This window comes from Siphateles boraxobius, unplaced genomic scaffold (genome assembly GCF_051911475.1).
Source record: "Siphateles boraxobius isolate OS27281-9 unplaced genomic scaffold, OSU_SipBor_1 16, whole genome shotgun sequence".
Classification (NCBI taxonomy): Eukaryota; Metazoa; Chordata; class Actinopteri; order Cypriniformes; family Leuciscidae; genus Siphateles; species Siphateles boraxobius.
Window position 1 is genome coordinate 16,258,362 of NW_027508766.1, and position 23,224 is coordinate 16,281,585.

General features: G+C 43.1%; 1 protein-coding gene across 7 annotated transcripts in view; it reads right to left on the reverse strand.

Moving 5' to 3' along the window:
• The window catches only part of kcnt1b (potassium sodium-activated channel subfamily T member 1b), a 105,742-nt gene that overhangs the window by 59,720 nt on the left and 22,798 nt on the right, over positions 1-23,224 (reverse strand). Inside the window, exon 1 of one of the 7 annotated variants that reach the window (XM_077231787.1) lies at positions 18,027-18,260. The exons of the other annotated variants lie outside the window; for them this stretch is intronic. Coding sequence (XP_077087902.1) covers positions 18,027-18,172 — 146 coding nt within the window. The 5' untranslated portion in view covers positions 18,173-18,260. Of the gene's footprint in view, positions 1-18,026; positions 18,261-23,224 lie in introns of those variants that run through there. 7 annotated transcript variants of the gene reach the window in all.

Genomic DNA, 23,224 nt, shown 5'->3' on the forward strand with positions numbered 1-23,224 from the left:
ACAAACCCAGGGCTCTTTGATGAGCTGCGCGCCGCGACCGACCTTGCTCTCCGGGCGACGAAGGTTACCGCGCGCTCCCTGGGTTTGGTGATGTCCACAGCTGTGGTCCAGGAGCGACATCTGTGGCTGAACCTGGCTGACATGCGGGACGCTGAGCGGACCCGTCTGCTTAACGCCCCCTTGTCCCAGGCCGGCCTCTTCGGCGGTGCAGTTGAAGACTTTGCCCAACAGTTTTCAACTGCCCAGAAACAGACCGAGGCCATCAAACACATTCTGCCCCGCCGGCCCGCTGCTGCCTCCACCTTGCCGGCCGGGCAGACGCCTCGACCTGTTTCCCGCCGAGGGCGCCCTCCTGCGGCTCCCGCCCCTCCCGCCCGGACCACGCAGCAGCCTCCACCCAGGGCCGGTCGCGGAGGAAGCCGTAAGAAGGCGCCACAGCCCTCTCCTGCCCCGCCCCCCGCTAAACGCCGGGCCAAGCGGCGCTCCTGAGACGGGCTGCTCAGGGATGATGATTGTTTCTCAGGAGGTGGTAGCAGGACCACTCCTTCCCCCGGTGGAGGGCCGGGGGAGAATCTTTTGTTCTCCACTCCCCGCTGCTCACCCACGGGTGGGCAGCACCCTAATGTGGTTAAAGACAGAAACAATCCCCTCTTCCCTGAGCTCACAGAGTTCTCGGGCGACACAGAGCGCCGCCCACAAGCCGTGCTCTCCTCGCCCCCCTCTGTCCCAGAGGCGGTTGACACGGCGTGCAGTCCACGGACCGCTTCGCCCCTGTCCCCCTCTGTCGCCAGACCCCTGGCAGAGCAGGCCCCCGCGGGACGACCAGCCTGGTCCTCCCCTGGCCCCCTCTGCCAGGGTGCGGTTGCTAACTGTGCCCCCTCTCCGGGCCGCTATGCCGTCCACATCTGGGCCAGTTACTCCGCCTCGCTGCCCCTCCGGGGGGACGCCTGTGGCTCGCATGATCCCGTTGGTTCAGTTCCTGGGAGCCTGGCTAGAGCTTCCCCGTCTGTCCCACTGGATCGCGCGTACCGTCAGGCTCGGCTATGCGATTCAGTTCGCACGGTCTCCTCCCCGCTTCAGGGGAGTCCGCTCCACTTTGGTCGGTGGCAATGCCCCTATCATGAGAGCAGAGATTGCCACCCTGCTGGCGAAGGGTGCAATCGAGACTGTCCCTCCAGCCGAGATGAGGTCCGGCTTCTACAGCCCCTACTTCATTGTCCCCAAGAAAACCGGTGGGTTACGGCCAATCCTGGACTTGCGCGTGCTGAACCGCTCCCTTCACCGGATGCCGTTCAAGATGCTCACCGCCAAACGCGTTTTCGAATGCATACGGCCCCAGGATTGGTTTGCAGCGATCGACCTGAAGGACGCCTACTTTCATGTCTCCATTCTTCCTCGACACAGACCGTTCCTCCGGTTTGCTTTCGAGGGGCAGGCATACCAGTACGCGGTTCTCCCTTTCGGGCTAGCCCTGTCTCCTCGCATCTTCACGAAGGTCGTCGAGGCGGCCCTTGTTCCCCTTCGAGAGCAAGGGGTTCGCATCCTGAGTTATATCGACGACTGGCTGATCCTAGCTCACTCTCGAGATCAGGTTTGCAAACACAGGGACCTAGTGCTCCGGCACCTAGCCCGTCTGGGCCTTCGGGTCAACTGGGAGAAGAGCAAACTTTGCCCCGTGCAGAGGATCTCTTTTCTCGGTATGGACATCGACTCGGTCGCCATGTCCGCGCAGCTTACGAGCGAGCGCGCGCAGTCACTGCTGACTTGCCTAAGACAATTCGAGGGCAAGAGTGCGGTTCCACTGAAACTTTTTCAGAGGCTCCTGGGGCATATGGCATCTGCAGCCGCGGTCACGCCGCTCGGATTACTTCATATGAGACCGCTTCAGCTTTGGCTTCGCGACCGAGTCCCGAGGTGGGCATGGCAACACGGCACGCTCCGAGTACCAGTTACTCCGACCTGCCGTCAGTTCTTCACCCCGTGGTCGAACCTCGATTTTCTCAGGGCCGGTGTCCCCCTGGCACGAGCTTCCCGGCATGTTGTTGTCTCAACAGATGCCTCCACCACGGGCTGGGGCGCCATGTGCAATGGACATGCTGCTGCGGGCTCCTGGACAGGACCCCAGCGGCTGTGGCATGTCAATTGCCTCGAGTTGTTGGCAGTACGCCTTGCCCTGCACCGCTTCCGGGCGTTGCTCAGGGGTCAACACGTACTAGTCCGCTCAGACAATACCGCCACTGTAGCGTACATCAACCATCAAGGTGGTCTACGCTCCCGCCGTATGTCACAACTCGCTCGCCACCTCCTCCTATGGAGTCAGAAGCATCTGAGGTCGCTTCGAGCCATCTTCATTCCCGGAGCGCTGAACTGTGCAGCCGACGAGCTCTCACGGCTTCAGCCCCTCCCTGGAGAATGGCGACTCCATCCCCAGTCGGTTCAGCTGATTTGGGACCAGTTCGGGGACGCGCAGATAGATCTGTTTGCCTCTCACGACTCGACCCATTGCGCCCAGTTCTATTCCCTGACCGAGGGCACGCTCGGCACGGATGCTCTGGCGCACAGCTGGCCGCAGGGCCGCAAGTATGCGTTTCCCCCAGTGAGCCTTCTTGCGCACACTTTGCGCAAGGTCAGGGAGGACGAGGAGCAGGTCATTCTGGTTGCCCCTTACTGGCCCAACCGGACCTGGTTCCCCGAACTAGTACTCCTCGCGACAGCACCTCCCTGGCCGATCCCTCTGAGGAAGAACCTTCTTTCTCAGGGACGGGGCACCCTATGGCACCCTCGTCCCGATCTTTGGAACCTCCACGTGTGGCTCCTGGATGGGACGAGGCAGGTTTGAGTACCCTACCACCAGCGGTGGTGGCTACCATCACTTCCGCTAGAGCGTCGTCCACGAGACACGTCTATGCATTGAAGTGGAACCTCTTCGTCAACTGGTGCTCTTCTCACCGAGAAGACCCCCGGAGATGCTCGATCAGTGTTTTGCTTTCCTTCCTTCAACAAGGGCTGGAGCGAAGGCTGTCTCCCTCCACCCTGAAGGTCTATGTTGCCGCCATTGCCGCACATCATGACCTCATCGAAGGTAAGTCGGTAGGGAAGCACGACCTGATCATCAGGTTCCTGAGAGGAGCGAGGAGACTAAATCCTCCTCGTCCTCCTCTCGTTCCCTCTTGGGACCTCTCAGTGGTTCTAACTGCCCTGAAGAGTGCTCCCTTTGAGCCCCTGCAATCAGTCGAGCTTAAGTTCCTGTCTATGAAGACAGCGCTCCTGGTTGCACTGGCCTCCATCAAGAGGGTTGGGGACCTGCACGCATTCTCCGTTGACGAAGCGTGCCTGGAATTTGGGCCGGCTTCCTCTCACGTGATCCTGAGACCCCGGCCTGGATATGTGCCCAAGGTTCCTACCACTCCCTTTCGGGACCAGGTGGTGAACCTGCAAGCGCTGCCCTCGGAGGAGGCAGACCCAGCCTTGGCACTGCTCTGTCCAGTACGCGCTCTCCGCGCCTATGTAGACAGAACGCAGTGTTTCAGGACCTCAGACCAGCTCTTTGTCTGTTATGGTGGGAAGCTGAAGGGAAAGGCTCTCTCCAAGCAAAGGTTGTCTCACTGGATAGTGGACACCATTGCTTTGGCTTACCAGCAGCAAGGTCGACCGTGCCCCCTTGGTGTGACTGCCCACTCCACCCGGAGTGTGGCGTCCTCTTGGGCTCTAGCGCATGACGCCTCGCTAACAGACATCTGCAGAGCTGCAGGCTGGGCGACACCTAACACATTCGCCAGATTCTATAATCTCCGAGTGGAGCCTGTGTCCTCTCGTGTACTCGCTTCAACCAGCTAGTACCGGACCCGCTCAGGTGTCTTCGCTTGCTCGCCATTCCACTCCACGGACTGGATACGTGCGATATTTTCTCAGGTGAGCTTTTCCGAAAGCCCTGAGCTCCTCCAGCACTCCTGACGTCGGCGCCAGTGTCTATTGCCTGTGCGTCGGCTAGGTGCCTCCCGTGTGCATGGTCCCTCCTCTGAGCGACCCCCACATGTGTATCTCCACTGTAAGCCTCTCTGAGCGTGTGTCTTTCCCTTGGCAAGCCACCTTGCCACCCCTGGGGTTGAAATATTCCACCTGCGGCTGGACACCCCAGTGTTTCCCATATGCTTCCTTCGGGTCATATGTGTATTCTCTAAGTCCCCCCCCTCCGGGCTGGCATTAATTGCATACTTCCCCTAGCTTGGGATATGCTTCCCAGTGTACCTTGGTATTCCTGTGTTATATGGAGTCCTTTGTCCAGGCTGACAGGGATCTCGATTTACGCAGGGCACTGGAAGACAGCTGAGAAGGTGGCGTGATTAGACTGGTAACCCCATTCGTCGTCATCCGACGTAACTCGGAGTGACAACGAAAGGGAACGTCTACGGTTACGTATGTAACCCTCGTTCCCTGAGTAGGGAACGGAGACGTTACGTCTGCCTGCCACTTTCCGCTGTACCGCGGGGATCGCCTGAGCTCAGTCTTGGCTCCTCAGCGAAGAAACATATCTGCTTGCTGCCGGCTTCCTCCTTTTATACCCACGAGGTGGGGCGGAGTTACGCCATGCAAATTCCGCAGACCCATGGCATTTCTTTGCCATTGGCTCGTTTTGTAATACTCGAAGTTGATAGGCTTTCTAAGCGAAACCCCATTCGTCGTCATCCGACGTAACGTCTCCGTTCCCTACTCAGGGAACGAGGGTTACATACGTAACCGTAGACGATTTTCCACCCGCCCCTCTTCCGGGGGAGGGAGCGATGCAGTCATCGTCTCCTGGAGAGCAGTCCCTTCCACCTCTGGGTCGCCCGTCCTAGGGCCGCTTACCTTTGGCTTTGCCGCCCCTCTTGGCGGGGGCCTGGACGGGCGGGGCGCCCTGCCTGCGACTGGCTCCACGGTGCCGCTTGGATGGAGGCTGCTGCTGCGGCGCGGGAGCAGGGGCAGACGCAGGCGGACGCCCACGGCGACGAGCAGACCGAGGAGCCGCGGGCGGTGGGGTGGAGGCAGCAGCTGACCGCCGCGGCAAGATGTGTCTAATGGCCTCAGTCTGCTTCTGTACAGCCGAGAACTGCTGGGCGAAGTTCTCGACCGCGTCGCCGAAGAGGCCGGTCTGGGACACGGGGGAGTTAAGGAACCTGATCTTGTCGGTCTCCCGCATGTCAGCCAGACACAGCCAGAGGTGGCGTTCCTGGACCACCAGTGTGGACATCGCACGACCCACTGACCGCGCAGTGACCTTCGTCGCACGGAGCGCGAGGTCAGTTGCGGCACGAAGTTCTTGGAGAACTTGTGGATCATGACCACCCTCGTGCAGGTCCTTCAGTGCCTTGGCCTGATGAACCTGCAACAACGCCATGGCGTGCATGGCAGAGGCAGCTTCCCCACAGGCTTTGTAAGCCTTGCCGGTCAGGTCCGACGAGTACTTACAAGCCCGGGAAGGAAGACACGGTTCTCCATTCCAAGTGGAGTTAGGGCACAGTTGCATAGCAACGGCCCGTTCCACTGGCGGGATACGCGTGTATCCCTTAGCTGCCCCGCCATCAAGGGTGGTGAGGGAGGAGGATCCACCGAGACGGTTTCTGGCAGTAAAAGGTGCCGTCCACGTCCCTGTGAGCTCCTCATGCACCTCCGGGAAGAAAGGCACTGGGGTGGGTTGCTGAGAACCAGCGCGCGCCACCCCGAGATACCAATCGTCCAACCTCGAGGGCTCGGGACACGGTGGAGGGTTCTACACGAGCCCGATCCTGTTGGCGGCCCTGGAAAGCATGGCCATCATCTCCGGGTCCGACTCGGGCACCGCTGGCACACCTGAAGGAGGCAGCGGCTCCGAGCCGTCGTCCGCGGAGAGGTCTGACCCACCCTCCGATGCAGCGATCGACATCTGGTCGTCGCAGGGAGCGCCGAACGAAACGACCGGTACACATCTCGAGGACGGTCCAGAACGTTCCGTTGGCAGCTCAACTGGTTGCGGAGCATGAGAGGAGTGAGGGTTCCTAGGGGGTTGGTTCCCCGAAGGAAGCGCGCTCACTGTAATCCTCAGGTCACCCGTGTCACTGCCCGAAGCAACCCGCGAAGGGGGGTTGGAACGAGGTGCAGGCACGGGGACTCCGCCCCTTTGCAGGAACGTGAGTCTCGACCTCAGCTCCGAGATGGTCATCTTCCCACAATGGGTACATGACTCATCCACGAACGCTGCCTGTGCGTGTTCGAGGCCCAGACACACAAGGCAGCGATCGTGACCATCCCGCGACCCCAGGTAACGACCGCATCCAGAAACACACAGATAGAATGTCATCTTGAAAAAGACGCAAACTATCTGTGTAAGCTCTTTTAGAGACTGCTCTCCTTGGTGCTGAAGCACGCAGGGGAACGGTCACAGCGAACACAGACAGGAATGTGCACCTGTCTGTGCGCGATTCTCTCTCGCTGGTCTTACCAGCCGTAAAAACGGCCGTTGAGCGCTTTAATCGCGCACCTTACCAGCCGTAAAAACGGCCGTTGAGCGCTTTAACCGCGCACCTTACCAGCCGTGAAAACAGCTTTTTTTGTTTGCTCAGTTTTAAAACAACAAACAAAGAAGAGAGAGAGAGAAGAGAAAAAGACCGCTCGCGCTGTTGTGCCGTCACGCCCGCACCAAAGTGGAGAGATCCAGAAGAGGCTTGCTTTCAAATTCACTCTGTTCAGCATACGAAGTGCTTGGCTCCGAAGCAAAAAGCTAGTGTGCAATCGCACCAGCTGCTTGTTTATACCCGCGCTAACGAGGGCGCGCAGCTGATGCAAATGATTGCACGCCAATGTGTATTGGCTTGTTTTAGTTTCACTCGAAGTAGATTGGCCTCTCTAGCGAGATTCCTATTGGTCAGTCATGACCTACGTTGTAGTGACTGACCGATAGGGAACCGTTTTCACTAAACACAGTCTGACGCTGCATCAAGAAATGCCACTTGAATCTCTGTTACGCAAGAAGAAAGCTTTACATCAGTTCTATGTGGAGATGCCGGCGAGTTCTCTGGGCCTGAGCTTATCTCAGATTGTCTAGAAGACAGTGGACATGTCTGCTGTGGTCAGATGAGTCCATGTTTCAGCTTGTTTTTGGGAGAAAATGGACATCGAGTTCTCAGTCCCAAAGACGAAAGGGACCAACCAGACTTTCACCAGCGACAGGTGCAAAAGCAAACATCTGTGCTGGTATTGAGGTGCATCATTGCAAACGGTATGGGTAACTTGCATTATTGTGAAGGAGGCATATTGACATGGAGGCATATATTTGGATTGTACAGAGACATAAACTGCCATCAAGATGCAAGCAAGACAATGCCAGGCCTCATTCTGCACGTTCTACAACTGAGTGGTTTCTAGACACTCTGCACCATAGAAGGGATGTGCCTGCCTGTTTACTGCAGTCGAGATATGTCTCTTATGGAAAATGAATGACCCATCATGAAAAGGAGAATCAGACAATGATGACCACAGACTGTTGAGCGGCTGTCTTGTATCAGACAAGATTGGGCAAATATTCCACTAGCAAAACTACAACAATTAGTATCCTCAACTCCCAAATAATTAAAAAGTGTAATTAAAAGGAAAGGTGATGTGACACAGTGGTAAACATGTCTCTGTCCCAACTTTTTTGGGGTGTGTTGCAGCCATCAAAATCAAAATTTGTTCATATTTACTAAATACTATTATGTTGGTCAGTGAAAACATTGGAAAACGTTTCTTTGTACTTTTGTCAGCTAATAAAAGGTTAAATAGAATTAACAATTCACAGATTCTTGATTTTGTTGCATTTTACAAAATGTCCCAACTTTTTCTAATTTGGGGTTGTATTTCAGTTTTATAAATTGTGGCATCTACATTTTAAGTGTTCAGTAACACAATATGCACTTCATACATTTCAGTGTGTTCATTGTTCAGATAGCTTTGCTAATAAATTGGAATGGAAGTTATTATTTTTCTGCTGAGCTGTCAATATAATGTGATACACATACCAGAATAACTCAGGTGATACACAGCAAGTTGTATTTTCACCTCTATTATTTTGTACATTTTTGTTTTAAAAGAAAAATGATCGCAATATGTATCGTATCGCAATATATCGTGATCTATTGTATCGTGACACATGGATCGTGATATGTATCGTATCGTGAGCCCCTTGCCAATACACAGCCCTATCTGCTACAATCCAAGCATTTCATGATGGCTTCTGTCATTTTAAGCCTGACCATCTCTTGACCATCATAACATTGAAAAAAGAATTCTATAACCTTTTGTGTTGCACAGCAGAAAGAAATTCATTGAGGATTAGAATTAAGGGTGAATAAATTAATTTTAGAAGTATCATTTTAATCTATCACTATAATGGGTTGAAAATAGAGTGAAACAGACGCTGACCGAGACAGCTCAATCCGTTGCAACTGAAGAAAACACATGCAAATATAAAAAACACCAATTAACAAAACATCTTCATCAGTTTGACAACACATGTGCTACAAAAGTTAACAAAGCAGCCAAATACTGTAACGCGCAGCAAGTAGCACAAAGCTCAATGTGCATGTTTCCGTATTTGGTTGCGTTGTGAGTATTTGCAGCACCTGTGTTGTCAAACTGATGTTTTCTTTATTTGCTGTGCTTAATTTGGTAGGTTTTTTTCTATTTGCATGTGTGTTTTCTTCTGCATCAAGCTCTCTCAACCATCATATAAACATCTGTTCTGAAAGTACAAGTTCACATACATCACAGCAGCAAATTAGCAAAGACCTTTAAAGCAGCAGACTCTTTCCATCCAAGAAACTGTTAGAACTTCAGTCTTCAAAATGACCACTTTATTCTACAGGGAACTGCTTCCACTTACATCCCCGGAAAATCAGGAAGAAACCAAACGACCAAACAAAATAAGTGACACAGGGATCCACATAGAGTAGGATTTGTGCACAATAATGAGGTGTAGGGATGATTTTAACAGTCTTCCAAAAACTGAGTGGATGAACCCTACCCCCATCCTAACAAACACACTCCCATTATACTGATTGCTGTGAGCCTGGCCAGGTGACAGATTTTCAAGCTTTTTTAGCACTGAAAACACTTGTGTTTCAAAAGTTACCACAATATCATCTAAATCACAGTAACATCTGGGGCATCTTTATAAAGCTTTACACAACCATTATCCAAATAGCACGTCTAACACTTTGTTCCAATCTAAAGTGTCACAAAATGTATGCTTCGATAAAGGTAAAATTAGATACAGGATGATTTCTGTCATATTTTACAAAACCCGAATTCTTTAAAACAACGGAATAATATTTCAAGATCAAGCTGAATCATTTACTGTAGGGGTGGTTAATCTTACTGCTGGAGCTCAACTGTCCTGCAGAGCTGAGTACTAACCACACACACACACACACACACACACACACACACACACACACACACACACACACACACACACACACACACACACACACACACACACACACACACACACACACACACACACACACACACACACACGTTGATTTCCCATGTTTTATGGGGACTTTCCATAGACAATCATTTTTATACTGTACAAACTGTATATTCTATCCACTAATCCTACCCCTAAACCCAATTGTCACGATTAGCCACGCACTCCCTGAGTGATTACGGACTCCATTTCCCATCGTGCATCTCCCTGGACTGATTACACCATACACCTGCACTGCGCTGATTACACAGACACCTGCACCTCATGTTCTAACACTCATTTAAGCCACACTCACACAACACTCTGGGCTAAGTCTTGTTTTGCTGCTGCGAACATTTCCAAGCGTTTTTCCATGATTTATAAGCTGTTTTTCTTATGGGACCACATCATTTCACCAGATCAAAAAGTTCTGGTATTACTATTCTTTTGGGGAAATTTTTGCCCCCACAACCTAGAACTACATACACGCACATAAACACACACCCGAATCAGCTAATCATTGTCTTTGGGTTCAAAATTACAGACAGCGGAGTTAAAGTTGTAATTCAAGACTGCAGGAAGATTTCTGTTCAAATTCAAACAAGATATAGATTCACAACATTACAAGCAATCTTTTCCATGTGAAAAATATAATAGATAAACTGTTAATTAAATGTGTTAATTTAGTTATTCGTGTCTTAAAAGAACGTGGAAAGGTGCTTTCAAAAAATAATTGTACTACACATATGCCACTCATGGTGCGAGATGATGGAAAGAACAGCAATAGGTTCATTTTTAATTACATTGACATAAACTAATTTTTGGATTGTCAATGATTTACTTCACCACAATAATGTAATGCCATAAAGTATCTTCACTCGAGAACTGCATTTTGATTATAACATTAATTAATCATATAATGCAATTACTTTTATTCAAAATAATTAATTTGACAGTCTTAATAAACAGCAAAAATTAAGTAGACAAATAAATGAACAAATAAATGATCAACACGCAAAAAGATAAATCTGTTGAGTTACATATGTAACCCTAGATGTTCCCTTTCAAGGGAATTTTGATTTTGCATCATGGTGTTGATGCTATGGGAATGTTAATACCTATGCCAAACTGAAAAATGCCTAACCAACAAGATTGTGAGATTATGTACAAGCACCGGCCCTTGTGGGCCAGCAAAATAAATTAAACCAACAGGACCTGAGAGCCTGGGGTTGTATCCATATCCAAGTTGTAAAACCTTATGAATGTGTGCAGAGAGTACCACCATTCCGCAGCATAAACATCTTGCAAAGATGAACCCTTGAAAAGTGTATTAGAAGAAGCCACATTCCAAGTAGAGTGGGCCAAGCTGGGTACCTCATAGGCAAAGAATAAACGCTGCCTGGTGGCAACAGAGCCTTAGCAGCCCCCCAAAGCAGTACAAATCTCTTATAAAGTTTTCAGCAATAACAGAGCCTTTACAGTCTTAAACTCTTCTGAGGCTCAAATGGAATATCTGAAAGCCTTCCAAGACTACAGCAAGGTCCCGGGAAAGAACTCACAGTCTGCAGATAGACCTCAGCCATCTAGCATTAAGCAAAAACAAGATACCATGGGATGCCTCCCCATAGAAACTCCTGTGGTTGGCCGAAATAGCAGCCATGTAAACTTGAGTGTAACAGGCCTGAAAGAAGTTCCAGTAGGAACCAACCGGGAAGTGGACTGGGTCCAAGTGGTGCTGAGGTCCAAGACGCCACCTTAGAGCATAGTTTCCTTGAAAAGTGAGCTCCAGCATTTAAAATGGTCACACTTGATGCGACGAGACACCACCTTAGAGCATACCGTTTTAGAGGGAGCTACAGCATTTAAAATGATCTCAACAACCTACATTGAGAGACCAGAATCTATGAACCAATCCCCCTCAGATAGGGTAGCCCCATAGGGTTAGACACTAGACAGTCACCCAGGACCTCTAGGAGAGAGGCCTTCACCGTAATAACGACAGCAACATACCTCAAGTGGGGGATCCAAGGTCGAAACCAAGGTCTGTCCACATAGTTCCTCTACAGGATATCTACTCCTTGGCCCATTTACCAGACCAAAAGATGATTAAAGTACCTTTACATTTTTATTATCTACATAATTAAATATTATTTCGCTGTTTTGGGGTTTTCTTCAGGGATATTCACCAGTCAAAGTGGTGCCTTTTGATTCTCAAAGCGATAATGAGGACAGCAATTCAAGAACACATTTGGATATTAAAGAGGAAATAAAATAAATGGTTAACCATAAAAACTATGGTTATTCTCTCTTATTTGCCCATATTAGGCGGATCAACTGAAACTAAATGCAGAAGCATCCGTGCATAGAATCCATCCCAGGTAGAAGTGTGGATTCAGAGAGAACTAACTATTGTTTACTAGATAATAATGTTGTCATAGAATTTAATATGTATTTGATTTAAATAATAAAATATTGTTAACGGCCTGAAACAAATTGAAAGTTATATGGAATAGTTTAAAAGAATTCTCAGGTCCATTCAGTAAATTTTCATTCATTTCATTTATTTTAAATTACTTGAGACTTGTGGCCACTAATATCAGACCCGACCCATGTCCAAAGCACTCGTCAAAGTTTTGGACCTGAACCCGCTTGGGTCGAACCACAGGTTTTCAGATCCAAGTGGACCCCGGAAGAACTCTAGTCTTGATGATGTCACCTGACCTCCATTGACTTCACACGTGCTTCAGACACCAGTGCACGATAAAGGCGTTCCCCTATCATCAACACCATGACACAGCGTTCGAAGTTCCCTCCAAACGGAACGCAACTTATGGACAAATTTACTGTTTATTTGCACCAAATAAAGTGATTATTTCTAATAATCACAGTCAGGTCTTTATCACAGTAAGATGTTTACATGACACAACTCTTTGTGAGAACTCTCATTTTCATTATTCTGATTATTCGCTAATAAATATGGTTATACCACACTCAGATAGGCATACAGTATGCATGTTAATCTACTCATATCAAATTCAAAATACATTTTTATGGACGTCTGGATGAAGATACGGAGCAGAGACTGCGCAGTGAGTTGTGTTGACAGAGTTTAGCGATTTGGAGAACTAGAGAAAACTTCAGAATAATGTCACGGAGTTCATTCATGAAGTTGTGTGAACAACACACAGTATCCGTATAAAACGGAGCACATGCACACTTTGGTCAGAGTGGTAATAATGTGATTAAGGTGTTTACATGCCTACTTATTGGGATTAAAATCGGTGTACTCCATGTAGTTAAATGCTAATATGGTTACTACGATTATGAGCTTAATCGTATTAGGTTGATCAAAGTTTTGCGTTTACATGAGGTAAAGTTTAATTGCAATATTGCCAAAATCCCATTATAATCCCATTGTGACGGTGCATGTAAACGCACTGATTATTGTATCCACTTAACAATGCAAGTTGGTCAAACAATATAACAAGTTCTGTCAACTCAAAATAAAAATGTTTTTACTTGTCGATCCAAGTTTAATAAGTTCGCATTTCACACTAAGCTGAGCATTAAAATTTTACAATAGTGACATAAAACGCACTTATTTTTTCTAACTTTTGGTGGACAAAGTGAAAAGGTTATATAGAGTTACTTTTATATGCCATAACAATTTGCAGATACTCACTGAAATTGAGGAAACTTCACCAAAGAGAACAATAATTATACTCTAATGATGACCTGAAACAACTTTAACAGTGAAATACAGTACAAAAAAACAAACAAAAAAACACTAGATAAGGCTAAAACATATATTATTTCTAAATAATAAACATGAGTCCACATGCTCACACAAATTGAGTGCATCATCAGTGATCAAACTGAGCATGCTCAGCAGCCTGTTAATTGAACCCTTACCACCAAACATTAGGTATTTACAGTATATAAAATGTAACAGGCAGAAAAATGTACAATGACAATTATTAATATATTCAAAAAATCTAAATTTTAATCTAAATTAAAGTGTAAAAAAAAATTATCAAGATGTCAAATCTTTTCTGTCCCCTCTATAAGTATTATTTTTTTATTGAAGAACATAGTTCATGAAATTTCTGAAATCACAAAATGAATCATTAATCAATTTAATATAAGATTATACAGTTTATTTTATTTAAAAAATTATTTGAAAACAAACAGCTTTGTCATAATTACATCAGAAAATATATTTTATAGGGACAATATTGTTTTGACCGACAGTGAGGTCTAGCCTACGTGTCAGAAAGGTTTAGAACCACTGATGTAGGATATCTACTTACTCACAAAAATAACATGTATATGGCTGATGAAATAGTGTGTGCAAGGAAGGAACATGGTGCTCGGTCTTGGTTTCAGACTCTTGAGTCCCTGCTGTCGGACTCAATGATGTTTTGCTCGTCTAAAGCTACACCTACATACAGTACAAATACAAAACCTGCACTGCACCACGGCATTTCACAGTACCCTCAGAAACATTCTCTCACTGTGAGGTGCTCTGAAGCTCTAGTTCTTTTACAAACCTGATCTATATAAAGCTCAGAAAGGGAGTTGTTGACATATTAATGCACAATTGTAGATGATTCATATACACTGTCATTATATGAAAACTGGTGTAAATTTCATATTTTGGCTCATAATATACTGTACTGTGTACTGCACTTATGTAAGACTCATTTTCAAATGAAAAAAATTGACTCAATATGAAAGAATTGTGATACATGTCAAATTGTCAAACTAAAAATTAAGCAGACTGCGCAGGTATTGTTATTGTATAAATTAAACAAATTTTGCTTGCATAGGCCTCTTGTTTGACAAAGGAATTTATGAAATATTTAATTTTATATGATATATTACAAATATAAAAAAAATATATATATATATATATATATATATATATATATATATAATACAATAATAATATAAATAATAATAATATATTTGAAGCACAAAAATGTGTCATCTGTATTATCAAAAAGCATGATGGGCAATTAATGAGTAATCTTTTAAAGAAAGTTGACCATTCAAACTATTTATTTCTCTTTCACTCCTTGCTGTCTACACTAAGTGCTGAAATGAGAAATAGAAAGACCTGACAGGGCAGAGAAATGTCCTTCGGTATAATCAAAACATGTTATGAAGTGGTCTAAAAGTAGCTTTGAAGTTACTTTAGATCATTCAGGTTTTTTTATTTTTTATATTTAGGTTGTTTAGAACTGTGAAGGCAGAGGTGGCTATTTGTGTCGTGGTACGTTTTGCATTAGTCAAAGGTGCAGATATTTAAACTTTTGAAAAATTATTTTGAAATAGACCAGTCATCAACTAATTCAGGCAGAATTCTGGTACTAAGTATTTCAGATTCCCATACTTAATAATGTGAATGAATAAAAATCAATAAACTAATTAAATAAATTTAATTTAAAAAAAAACGTAATACACATTATCATAAAAAAATGATGTGACATCAAGAAAGTTCCAATGCAACTGACGAGTTACATGAGTTAATGTTTAAGGAGCATAGTAACAAGCAATGTCACCATGATGTTGGAATTTGAATGACCACATGAAAATACACTATAGATTTTCGCATAACTATAGAGCCCCTAAAGGCACATGGTAATGGAAAGATGGGAGGAAAAAATATATTTCAATGATTTTGTGTTCACTCGCAAAACCTTTTCATTCCCTCGCAAATCTTTTGCATCCTCGAGAAACTTTGTGTTCACTCACAAAAGAACACAAACATTTTGCGAGCAAACAGAAAGTTTTTTAAGGGAACGCAAACCTTTTGCGAAAGAACACAAAGGGATTGACATCATTTTTTCTCCCATCTCATATTTTTATCCTTCACCATGTCACTTTAGGGGCTCTGTATATAACAGAATGTCATTACATTTTATGAGCAAAGCTAGGCAACTCCATTTTTTTTCATTTTATTATGTATTGTGTAAAAACATTTTTGTATTAATTTATTTTTACTGGACCTCATGATGGTAAGAAAAAAAAAAGTTAATTGACATTCCTATTCATCCTTGTGTAAGAGTCTGCCTTATTTATAGTCTGCTCTTGGCAACTAATGCCAAGAAAGGCCCACATTTATACAGTATTGTTGATGCATTCACTGAGTGGATCAATGGAGAGACAGAGACAAATTTCCTAATTTCACGGCCTGGAGACTGAGAATGTTACATTAACATTATATTTAATTTAAACGATCAATAAATACTAATTAAAACCAAAAACCTGTGGACCATTTACCTTTAGGCCTTCACAGGTTTATGGGTTTAGACTAGGGATGCACTGAAATAAAAATTATGGGCCGAAACTGAAACCAAAAATGCTTTTAAAAAAATGTATTTCTTAATTTAAATATGCTTAATTATTTTTATTTATTTTAACTTTTTAATGAAATGCAGTCATTCTAATGATAATGAATATTTAAAAAATACAAGCCAATAAAATAAAATAACCTGAGCTGAGCGCATGTGCATAAAGTGGAATATTGAGTGGAGCATCACACCGCGCACACCGCGCATCGGCCAAAAAAATGAAAATGCCATTTTTGGCGGCCGAACTTTCGGTGCATCCCTAGTTTAGACATCACAACAAGTCACATTTTGAAATTAGAAGTCTGAAGTCAGAATTTTAATAAGGTAATACAAGAGGACCAAGGTTTAGAGGAGAGGATTAAACTGCAGATAAAATACTTTGAATTTTATCTTGACAAACAATATTGCAGGGATAATTACATGAAATAATTAAACATAAAAGTTACACTTTGTTTTAAGGTGTCTTTGTTTAACTGTAATTATACATTTAAGAACTGAGTAATATTAAGTAACTACATGTGCTTAGGGTTAGGACTAGGGTTTGGTTTGGGGTTAGTTGCATGTAATTATGCATAATTTATAGTTATTACTTTAGTAACTACATGTAATAAATCTAACAATGACAAATAAAGAGTTACCAAAATAGATATATTTCCATTATATACACAATTGTTGACATGCAATAAAACATAATAATCTTGGGAAACTGAAAGAAGCATCAAAAAGACATTTTTCTGTGTGCTCCTTATAAAAATTATTTTGACATTTTTGCACAACTCTACAGCTCTCCCATTGCTCATTTCTCATATTCAGCTCAACTGCAAACACAAGTGCCTTTGTGCACCATTATCACAGTACACAATAGGGCAATAAGCTGAATGGTTAGTTGGAGTGGATTACATTAGAGGACATCATTGAACAGATATGAAACCAGCCCTGTAGAAAGCTGCATTAGGTCCATCGAGTTTCAATTCACATTGAGAGAGCAGCTGTAGAGTGAGATGAGAGCTGGGTGTGGACTAAGGATAAAGAAAAGCATTGTGAATGATTAATCTGCCTAACCAAACCATAATGAAAACATCATATTGAGATGAGATTTGCATCTAGACTGAGATATTGATTTATTACACCCTAATAAGTGTGTGCTTGAAAGCCTCAAGTGTCTGTCCAGTCAACAATCTGCATTATATGACCATGGTTGTAATATTTTGCACCAATATTGCACCAATGATACATTTTCTATATATCCCTATTCATTTGTTAACAACATTCATTATGTCAATGAGCTCATTTTTTCTGCCTTAAATTAATACATTGTTAGCTATGCATGATTTGAATATGTACATTTCGGAAATACATAACTTGGACACAGTCACCCTGAACAGATCACTCTAATTTGTTGACACATGCATTTTCTGTAAAGTTGCTTTGAAACTGTATTGTGAAAAGCGCTAAATAAATGTGACTTTAATTTAATTATTTAAACTTAATACAGTTATGCTTGCTCATCTGTCAGTTGGATCAAATGATATTCATTAATGAGATGTAAAAAAGAACATGCATTCAAAATGAATGGATGGGGGTGTATTGATGAAATAAATACAAATGAAATATGATATTAAGGCCACACAGAGCAAATGTGACTATGAAAATACATCCGTTTGCTTGTTCACCAGCTCTTTGAAAGCCGCAGGTAAATCTTTTGTCTATCATGTCCTTTACACAAAGCATCTTATTTGACTGTTAAACAAGTAGGCTATTTGACACAAAATTAGTAGAAGTTTCTTCTAGTTCAGCTTTCTGGGTTGCTGTTGCATTTATGTAATAAAGAGCTATTGCTGAATGCAGCACACTCCTGTCAGTCATATTAAACTAAACGTTTTAAGTGGCTTTTGTAATCTTTGGATCAGATTAATATTGCCACAGCATAATCACGCAGATATGACATTCCTGATTAGATGATCAAAACGAATAAAGATGCACTGTTTTGATTCGCTCAAGACTACTAGAACAAAATCGCTACCTTTTACATGCAAGCTCAACTAAACACGAAATATATGGTTTTTGATCGTTTCATCTACCATCGTCATTAGCTCATTCGTTTTAAATTATTCTCAGTGAATGTGGCGCGTGCTGGAGGATGCTGCAGTTTTATTATCAAACAGTGTTCACACACACACATGCTGCCTGAAACGGGACTGCGGTACCTTTGGCCAGCATCGCTCTCAAAAGAACCCATCGTCCGAACAGGCACCGCCGAATTGAGCCAAATTTGCTCAAAGGATTTCCTAGCTTCGGTCTTTCCGTCCGGGTCGATTTCGGACGGCGACTCGGTTTTTTTGGCACCTGCCATTCTTCAGGCTCACAAGTTACTAGCAGGAGAGATGGACGGGTACCGTCAGCGCGAGTTCATGCTTCACTTTACCGCGCGTCGCATCCGTAAACACCTGCTGTCGGACGCGCGTTTTTGCGCTCACGACGTCGATGAGGGTTGTCACACGACTGAAGAGGCGCGTAGAGTCTTTAGTGCTCAATATCAAGATTCTCCAGCCTCAACTGCGCAAGTCCGGCTCAGAAGTGTATCTGTACCGAATCACATCACCACATCAAAACCAAGACATCAAGCTTAGCCACACATTTTAATAATGCTGCTGAAAAGCATCCTTTCCGGTATGAAATCAATGGAGAGATGAAAGGTGAAGATAATGGACTGTATAAGTTAAGCATTTTAGAGAACTGCATAATATGCATTAATAAATGTTTAAGTGAGGTGAGAAATAATTTTTTATTTTTTAATTTTAATTTTTTTTCATTTATTCATTGTTCATTCATTTAGCTGACGCTTTTATCCAAAGCGACTTACAATTGCTAAATATGTCAGAGGTCGCACGCCTCTGGAGCAACTAGGGGTTAAGTGTCTTGCTCAGGGACACATCGGTGTCTCACAGTGAATTCGAACCCGGGTCTCTCACACCAAAGGCATGTGTCTTATCCATTGCGCCATCACCACCCCATGTGTAAATGTGTAGCAAAAACCTGAGATTTACAATAAAGTATCTTAAATGTGATAGTTTTGTGTTAATTTAAGTTACAGAGTGAGCACAGAATACAATTTTCTGACGAAAACGATGATTCAGCTTGCCGCTAGGGTGTTTTGAATGGTTTCTAGCGCATTGCTATGGTGAACTGTGTAGTCTGTAGTTGGTTGCCAAGGTGTTGCTATGCAATTGTTAAAGTGTTTTGAGTGATGGTAAGCGCATTGCTATGGTGTTCTGTGTAGTTGCTACTTGCCAAAGTAAATAGAGCCCATCCTCAAGTTTCTAAGATATTCTGGTCTGTAGTTGGTTGCCAAGGTGTTGCTATGCAATTGTCAAACTGTATTGAGTGGTTGTTAGCACATTGCTATGGTGTTCTGTGTAGTTGCTGCTGTCCAAAGTTAATAGAGCCCATCTTCAAGTTTCTAAGTTATTCTGGTCTGTAGTTGGTTGCCAAAGTGTTGCTATGCAATTGTTAAACTGTTTTGAGTGATTGTTAGCACATTGCTATGGTGTTCTGTGTAGTTTCTACTTGCCCAAGTTTTAAGATATTCTGGTCTGTAGTTGGTTGTCAAGGTGTTGCTATGCAATTGTCAAGTGGTTGTTAGCACATTGCTATGGTGTTCTGTCACCATACTGCTACTTGCCAAAGTTAATAGAGCACATCCTCAAGTTTCTAAGATATTCTGGTCTGTAGTTGGTTGCCAAGGTGTTGCTATGCAATTGTTAAACTGTTTTGAGTGGTTGTTAGCACATTGCTATGGTGTTCTGTGTAGTTTCTACTTGCCAAAGTTAAAGGGGTGGTAAAACACGATTTCACTTTTCTAACTTGCTGACATCACTAACCCCAATAAACCCCTCCTCCGAGAATACTAAATAAGGGGTGCGAGGCCATCTTATATTGCGTTGGAGAAGAGTTGTTGTGGTATAGTAGGCTGTTGTTGCCGCAATGCCGTCGAAACGCTGTTATTTCCATCCGGATTGCAGGTCCACTTTGTTCAGCCTTCCTAGGGTCGCGGGAGTTAGGGATCAATGGTTAATTATTACCCAAATCTCGCTCTCTGTGCTGCACATTTTACGGAGGAAAGCTTCCACAATCTTCGCGAGCTCAATGCAGGATTCGCACAACGGCGTGTCCTGAAAGATGGAGCAGTTCCAACTTTAAAAACAGAAGCTGTTGTTTACGGGCCACAACCTGTAAGTATGATTTATTTTTCGTCGATGTGTTTTCCTGTAATAGTTCGTATTGTTAATTGTACGTTGTAGCAAGGAAGTAAACAAATGACAACGCTGTTTGGCTCTGCAAACCAGTTAAATGCTCATTCATACTTAAAGTTATCCGACAAAAACCAAACGTTACAAACTTTTTTATAATCTCAACAGCGAACTTGGAATTAGTGTAAATTAATCTTTGATTAGAGCTTTTATGTTTATCTATATGCTTGTTTATCTACAGGCATGCTAAACATGGTTCTGTGTTTGATTTGGCTAACTTACTGTAAAGCCAATGTTTAGTATTTGTTTTGGGTTAATAGTTCTTGCGACAGATATTTGGCTACAATCGTTCTAAAAATACAAAAGTAACGGTGCCATACAGTCAGTAACGATCACTATAGATTCGCAGTCTTTACTAAAAAAAAATCCCTTTGAGGACTGTAGTATAATTTGTTAGACCGATTATATGAAATTCTTGTTTCAACAAACCTTACAACAAAAAACAAACCTTTCTGAAACATCGTTTAACAGCCGTTCTTGAACAGGTTCTGCTCGATCATCTTCACTAACATTCTCTGGGTCCGATTCGGGCTCAAATTGGTATAGTTTTATTGACGCCATCGTTTATAATATACCAAAGCACAAACTACCGGTAAAGGTACGGGGCATGACCTTTCCGGAAAACGTGCACTAGGCGGTTAGCGAATCACAACACACTGGGCCAGCTAACCAATCTGAGCCCATTGCGTGTTTTTGAGGGACTGGCTTCATAGAACCCGGAAACCATCAGACCGTTTTTGCAAGGAGGGACAGAGCAGTGAAGAATAAAGGTAAAATATATGAAAAATAATTAAATTTTTTAAAAACGAAGCATGAACACATTTTACAGTGCACCCCACAAACACAATAAAGCCTTCGAAAAAATGTGTTTTGCCACCCCTTTAATAGAGCCCATCGTCAAGTTTATAAGACGTTCAGGTCTGTAGTTGGTTGCCAAGGTGTTGCTATGCAACTGTTAAACTGTTTTGAGCGGTTGCTAGCGTATTACTATGGTGTTCAATGGTTCTATGTATGGTAGCTGATATTTGCCAAAGTTAATAGAGCCTATCAATGTTGCAAGATATTCTGGTCTCTAGTTGGTTTTCAGGGTGTTGCTATGCAGTTGCCTAAGTGTTCTGGGTGGTTGTTAGTGTGATGCTATGTGGTTTCTATAATGGCTAGGTGGTGTCTAGGATGCTGTAAGGGGTTTATCCCATTTTGTATGCCGAAACATAGTATTGCACACATCCTCAACAAGTCAAGTGAAATTATGTTTATTTGTAGTTATTGTGAGGTTTACTGATCACACTGAATCAATGAGACATGTTAGATAAGAAGCACATTAAGGTTGTTAACCTTTTAATATAATTTATTTTTCAATTACAGTTCAACACTGATTTAAAGAACTGTATATTTTTTGTCATCATGACACTCATTATGTGTTCTGTCCTAAAGGCTTACTAATATTCAAATATCTACTGTACATATTGTTCCTCCAGAAACCACACACCAGCACATGCACTGGAAACCAAACATAAACACGCAGTCATGAAATCTTCAAGAATAGAGAGTACGGCCCACTGCCTGAGTGGGAGTCTCTATTCTTGTTCAGTCTCTGTACTAAGGATGACGATTACATAACACTAGATTATGAGAACAGTAGACAGGGGATTCCACCAATGAAATATCACAGTGACACCCTGTGGTCAGAGAAAGAGCAATACACATATTTCTCAATCTTCTCTGAGACTGTGTTATTGTTACTGTTACTGAGAATTATTGATGTTTATGAACTCAGGAGGAGTGAGAAATCGCTCAATAAGCTGAATCTACTCAACATTCAGACCACCAATCAGATTTTTATTTTAATGCAGCACCAAATAGTTTTAGCAAAATCAAGTTTACAGTTCACTGCTAAATGTTCTTTTACAATATCATATATTTATATCATATTTATATATTTTTATATATACAAATATCCTGAAAACAAGATAAATTTACTTGTGAATCTAAATTGTGTAAAGATAAGACCTTTCAGAGAACATATTTAGAAATAGTTCTAATGGTGTTTTCTCACCATGATAAAACCTTTTGATTTTATGTCAATTGTCCAAAGCAATTAGCCAATACAGTGTAATAACGTAATTTACAATATATTCTCTTATGTCTAACTTTTTTTTCTGCCATAACATAGGAAAATTTCACCCCATTAACATGTAGAGAGACTTTAAATTAACAATGACCTTAAAACACTACATGATGGTATGTCTACAAACAAGGATCTCTTGAGTACTTTATTCTGCTTCCTTTGTCTGATGTGTCATGTTGTTATTGGTTCATTGTTTAATTGTTCACAGGTGTCCCTTGTCTAGTAATTAGTCTGTGTATTTAAGCCCTCATGTTTGCCCTGTGTCTTTATCTAGTATTGAATGTTTCTTGTCTTTGTTTTGAGTTTCCAGGTTTCCTGTCATTGTTCTTGTTTCTGTTTAATGCCTTGCCATGCCTTTGTTTTATGTTTAATTATGTTTTGAAGTAAAGTTGCATTTGGGTTCTCAACCAGCTTGCCTCCAGTGGACCTCATTCATTACAGGTATACTAGTCAAATACTTGTAGCACATTTTTTAGTTTATGAAAGTACACTCTCAGAAAGTGTGAAGTGTACTCTCAGTAAACTACTAGTTTAGTAGTTATATACTGCAAGTATATCCTACATGTAAGTTTTCTTATATAACATCATACTTATAGTTTACTATTTATATATTTGCACATTAACTCTACTACTACTACTACTGTATACTACAGTTAAAGGTATATATTTTAAGTATAATAAATACCTAAATAGGAGTACATTTAGGTTTTTTTTATACTTGAAATATATACCTTTAACTGTAGGCTACTTTAACTCTTTCCATTTTAAAGACATTTTATTCTAGCTTCATGCAATCCTTTTTTGTCAACACTTGAATGTGGGTTTCATTAAAAACAACAGAAAACTTTTAAAACAAAAAGCTGAAAAAAATCTCATTTTTGTCAGACTATATTATTAATATTCTTCAAAAGCACATTGTTCATAAATTATATTGGTGTGTATAAGATGAAATTACTGTTTTTGAAAA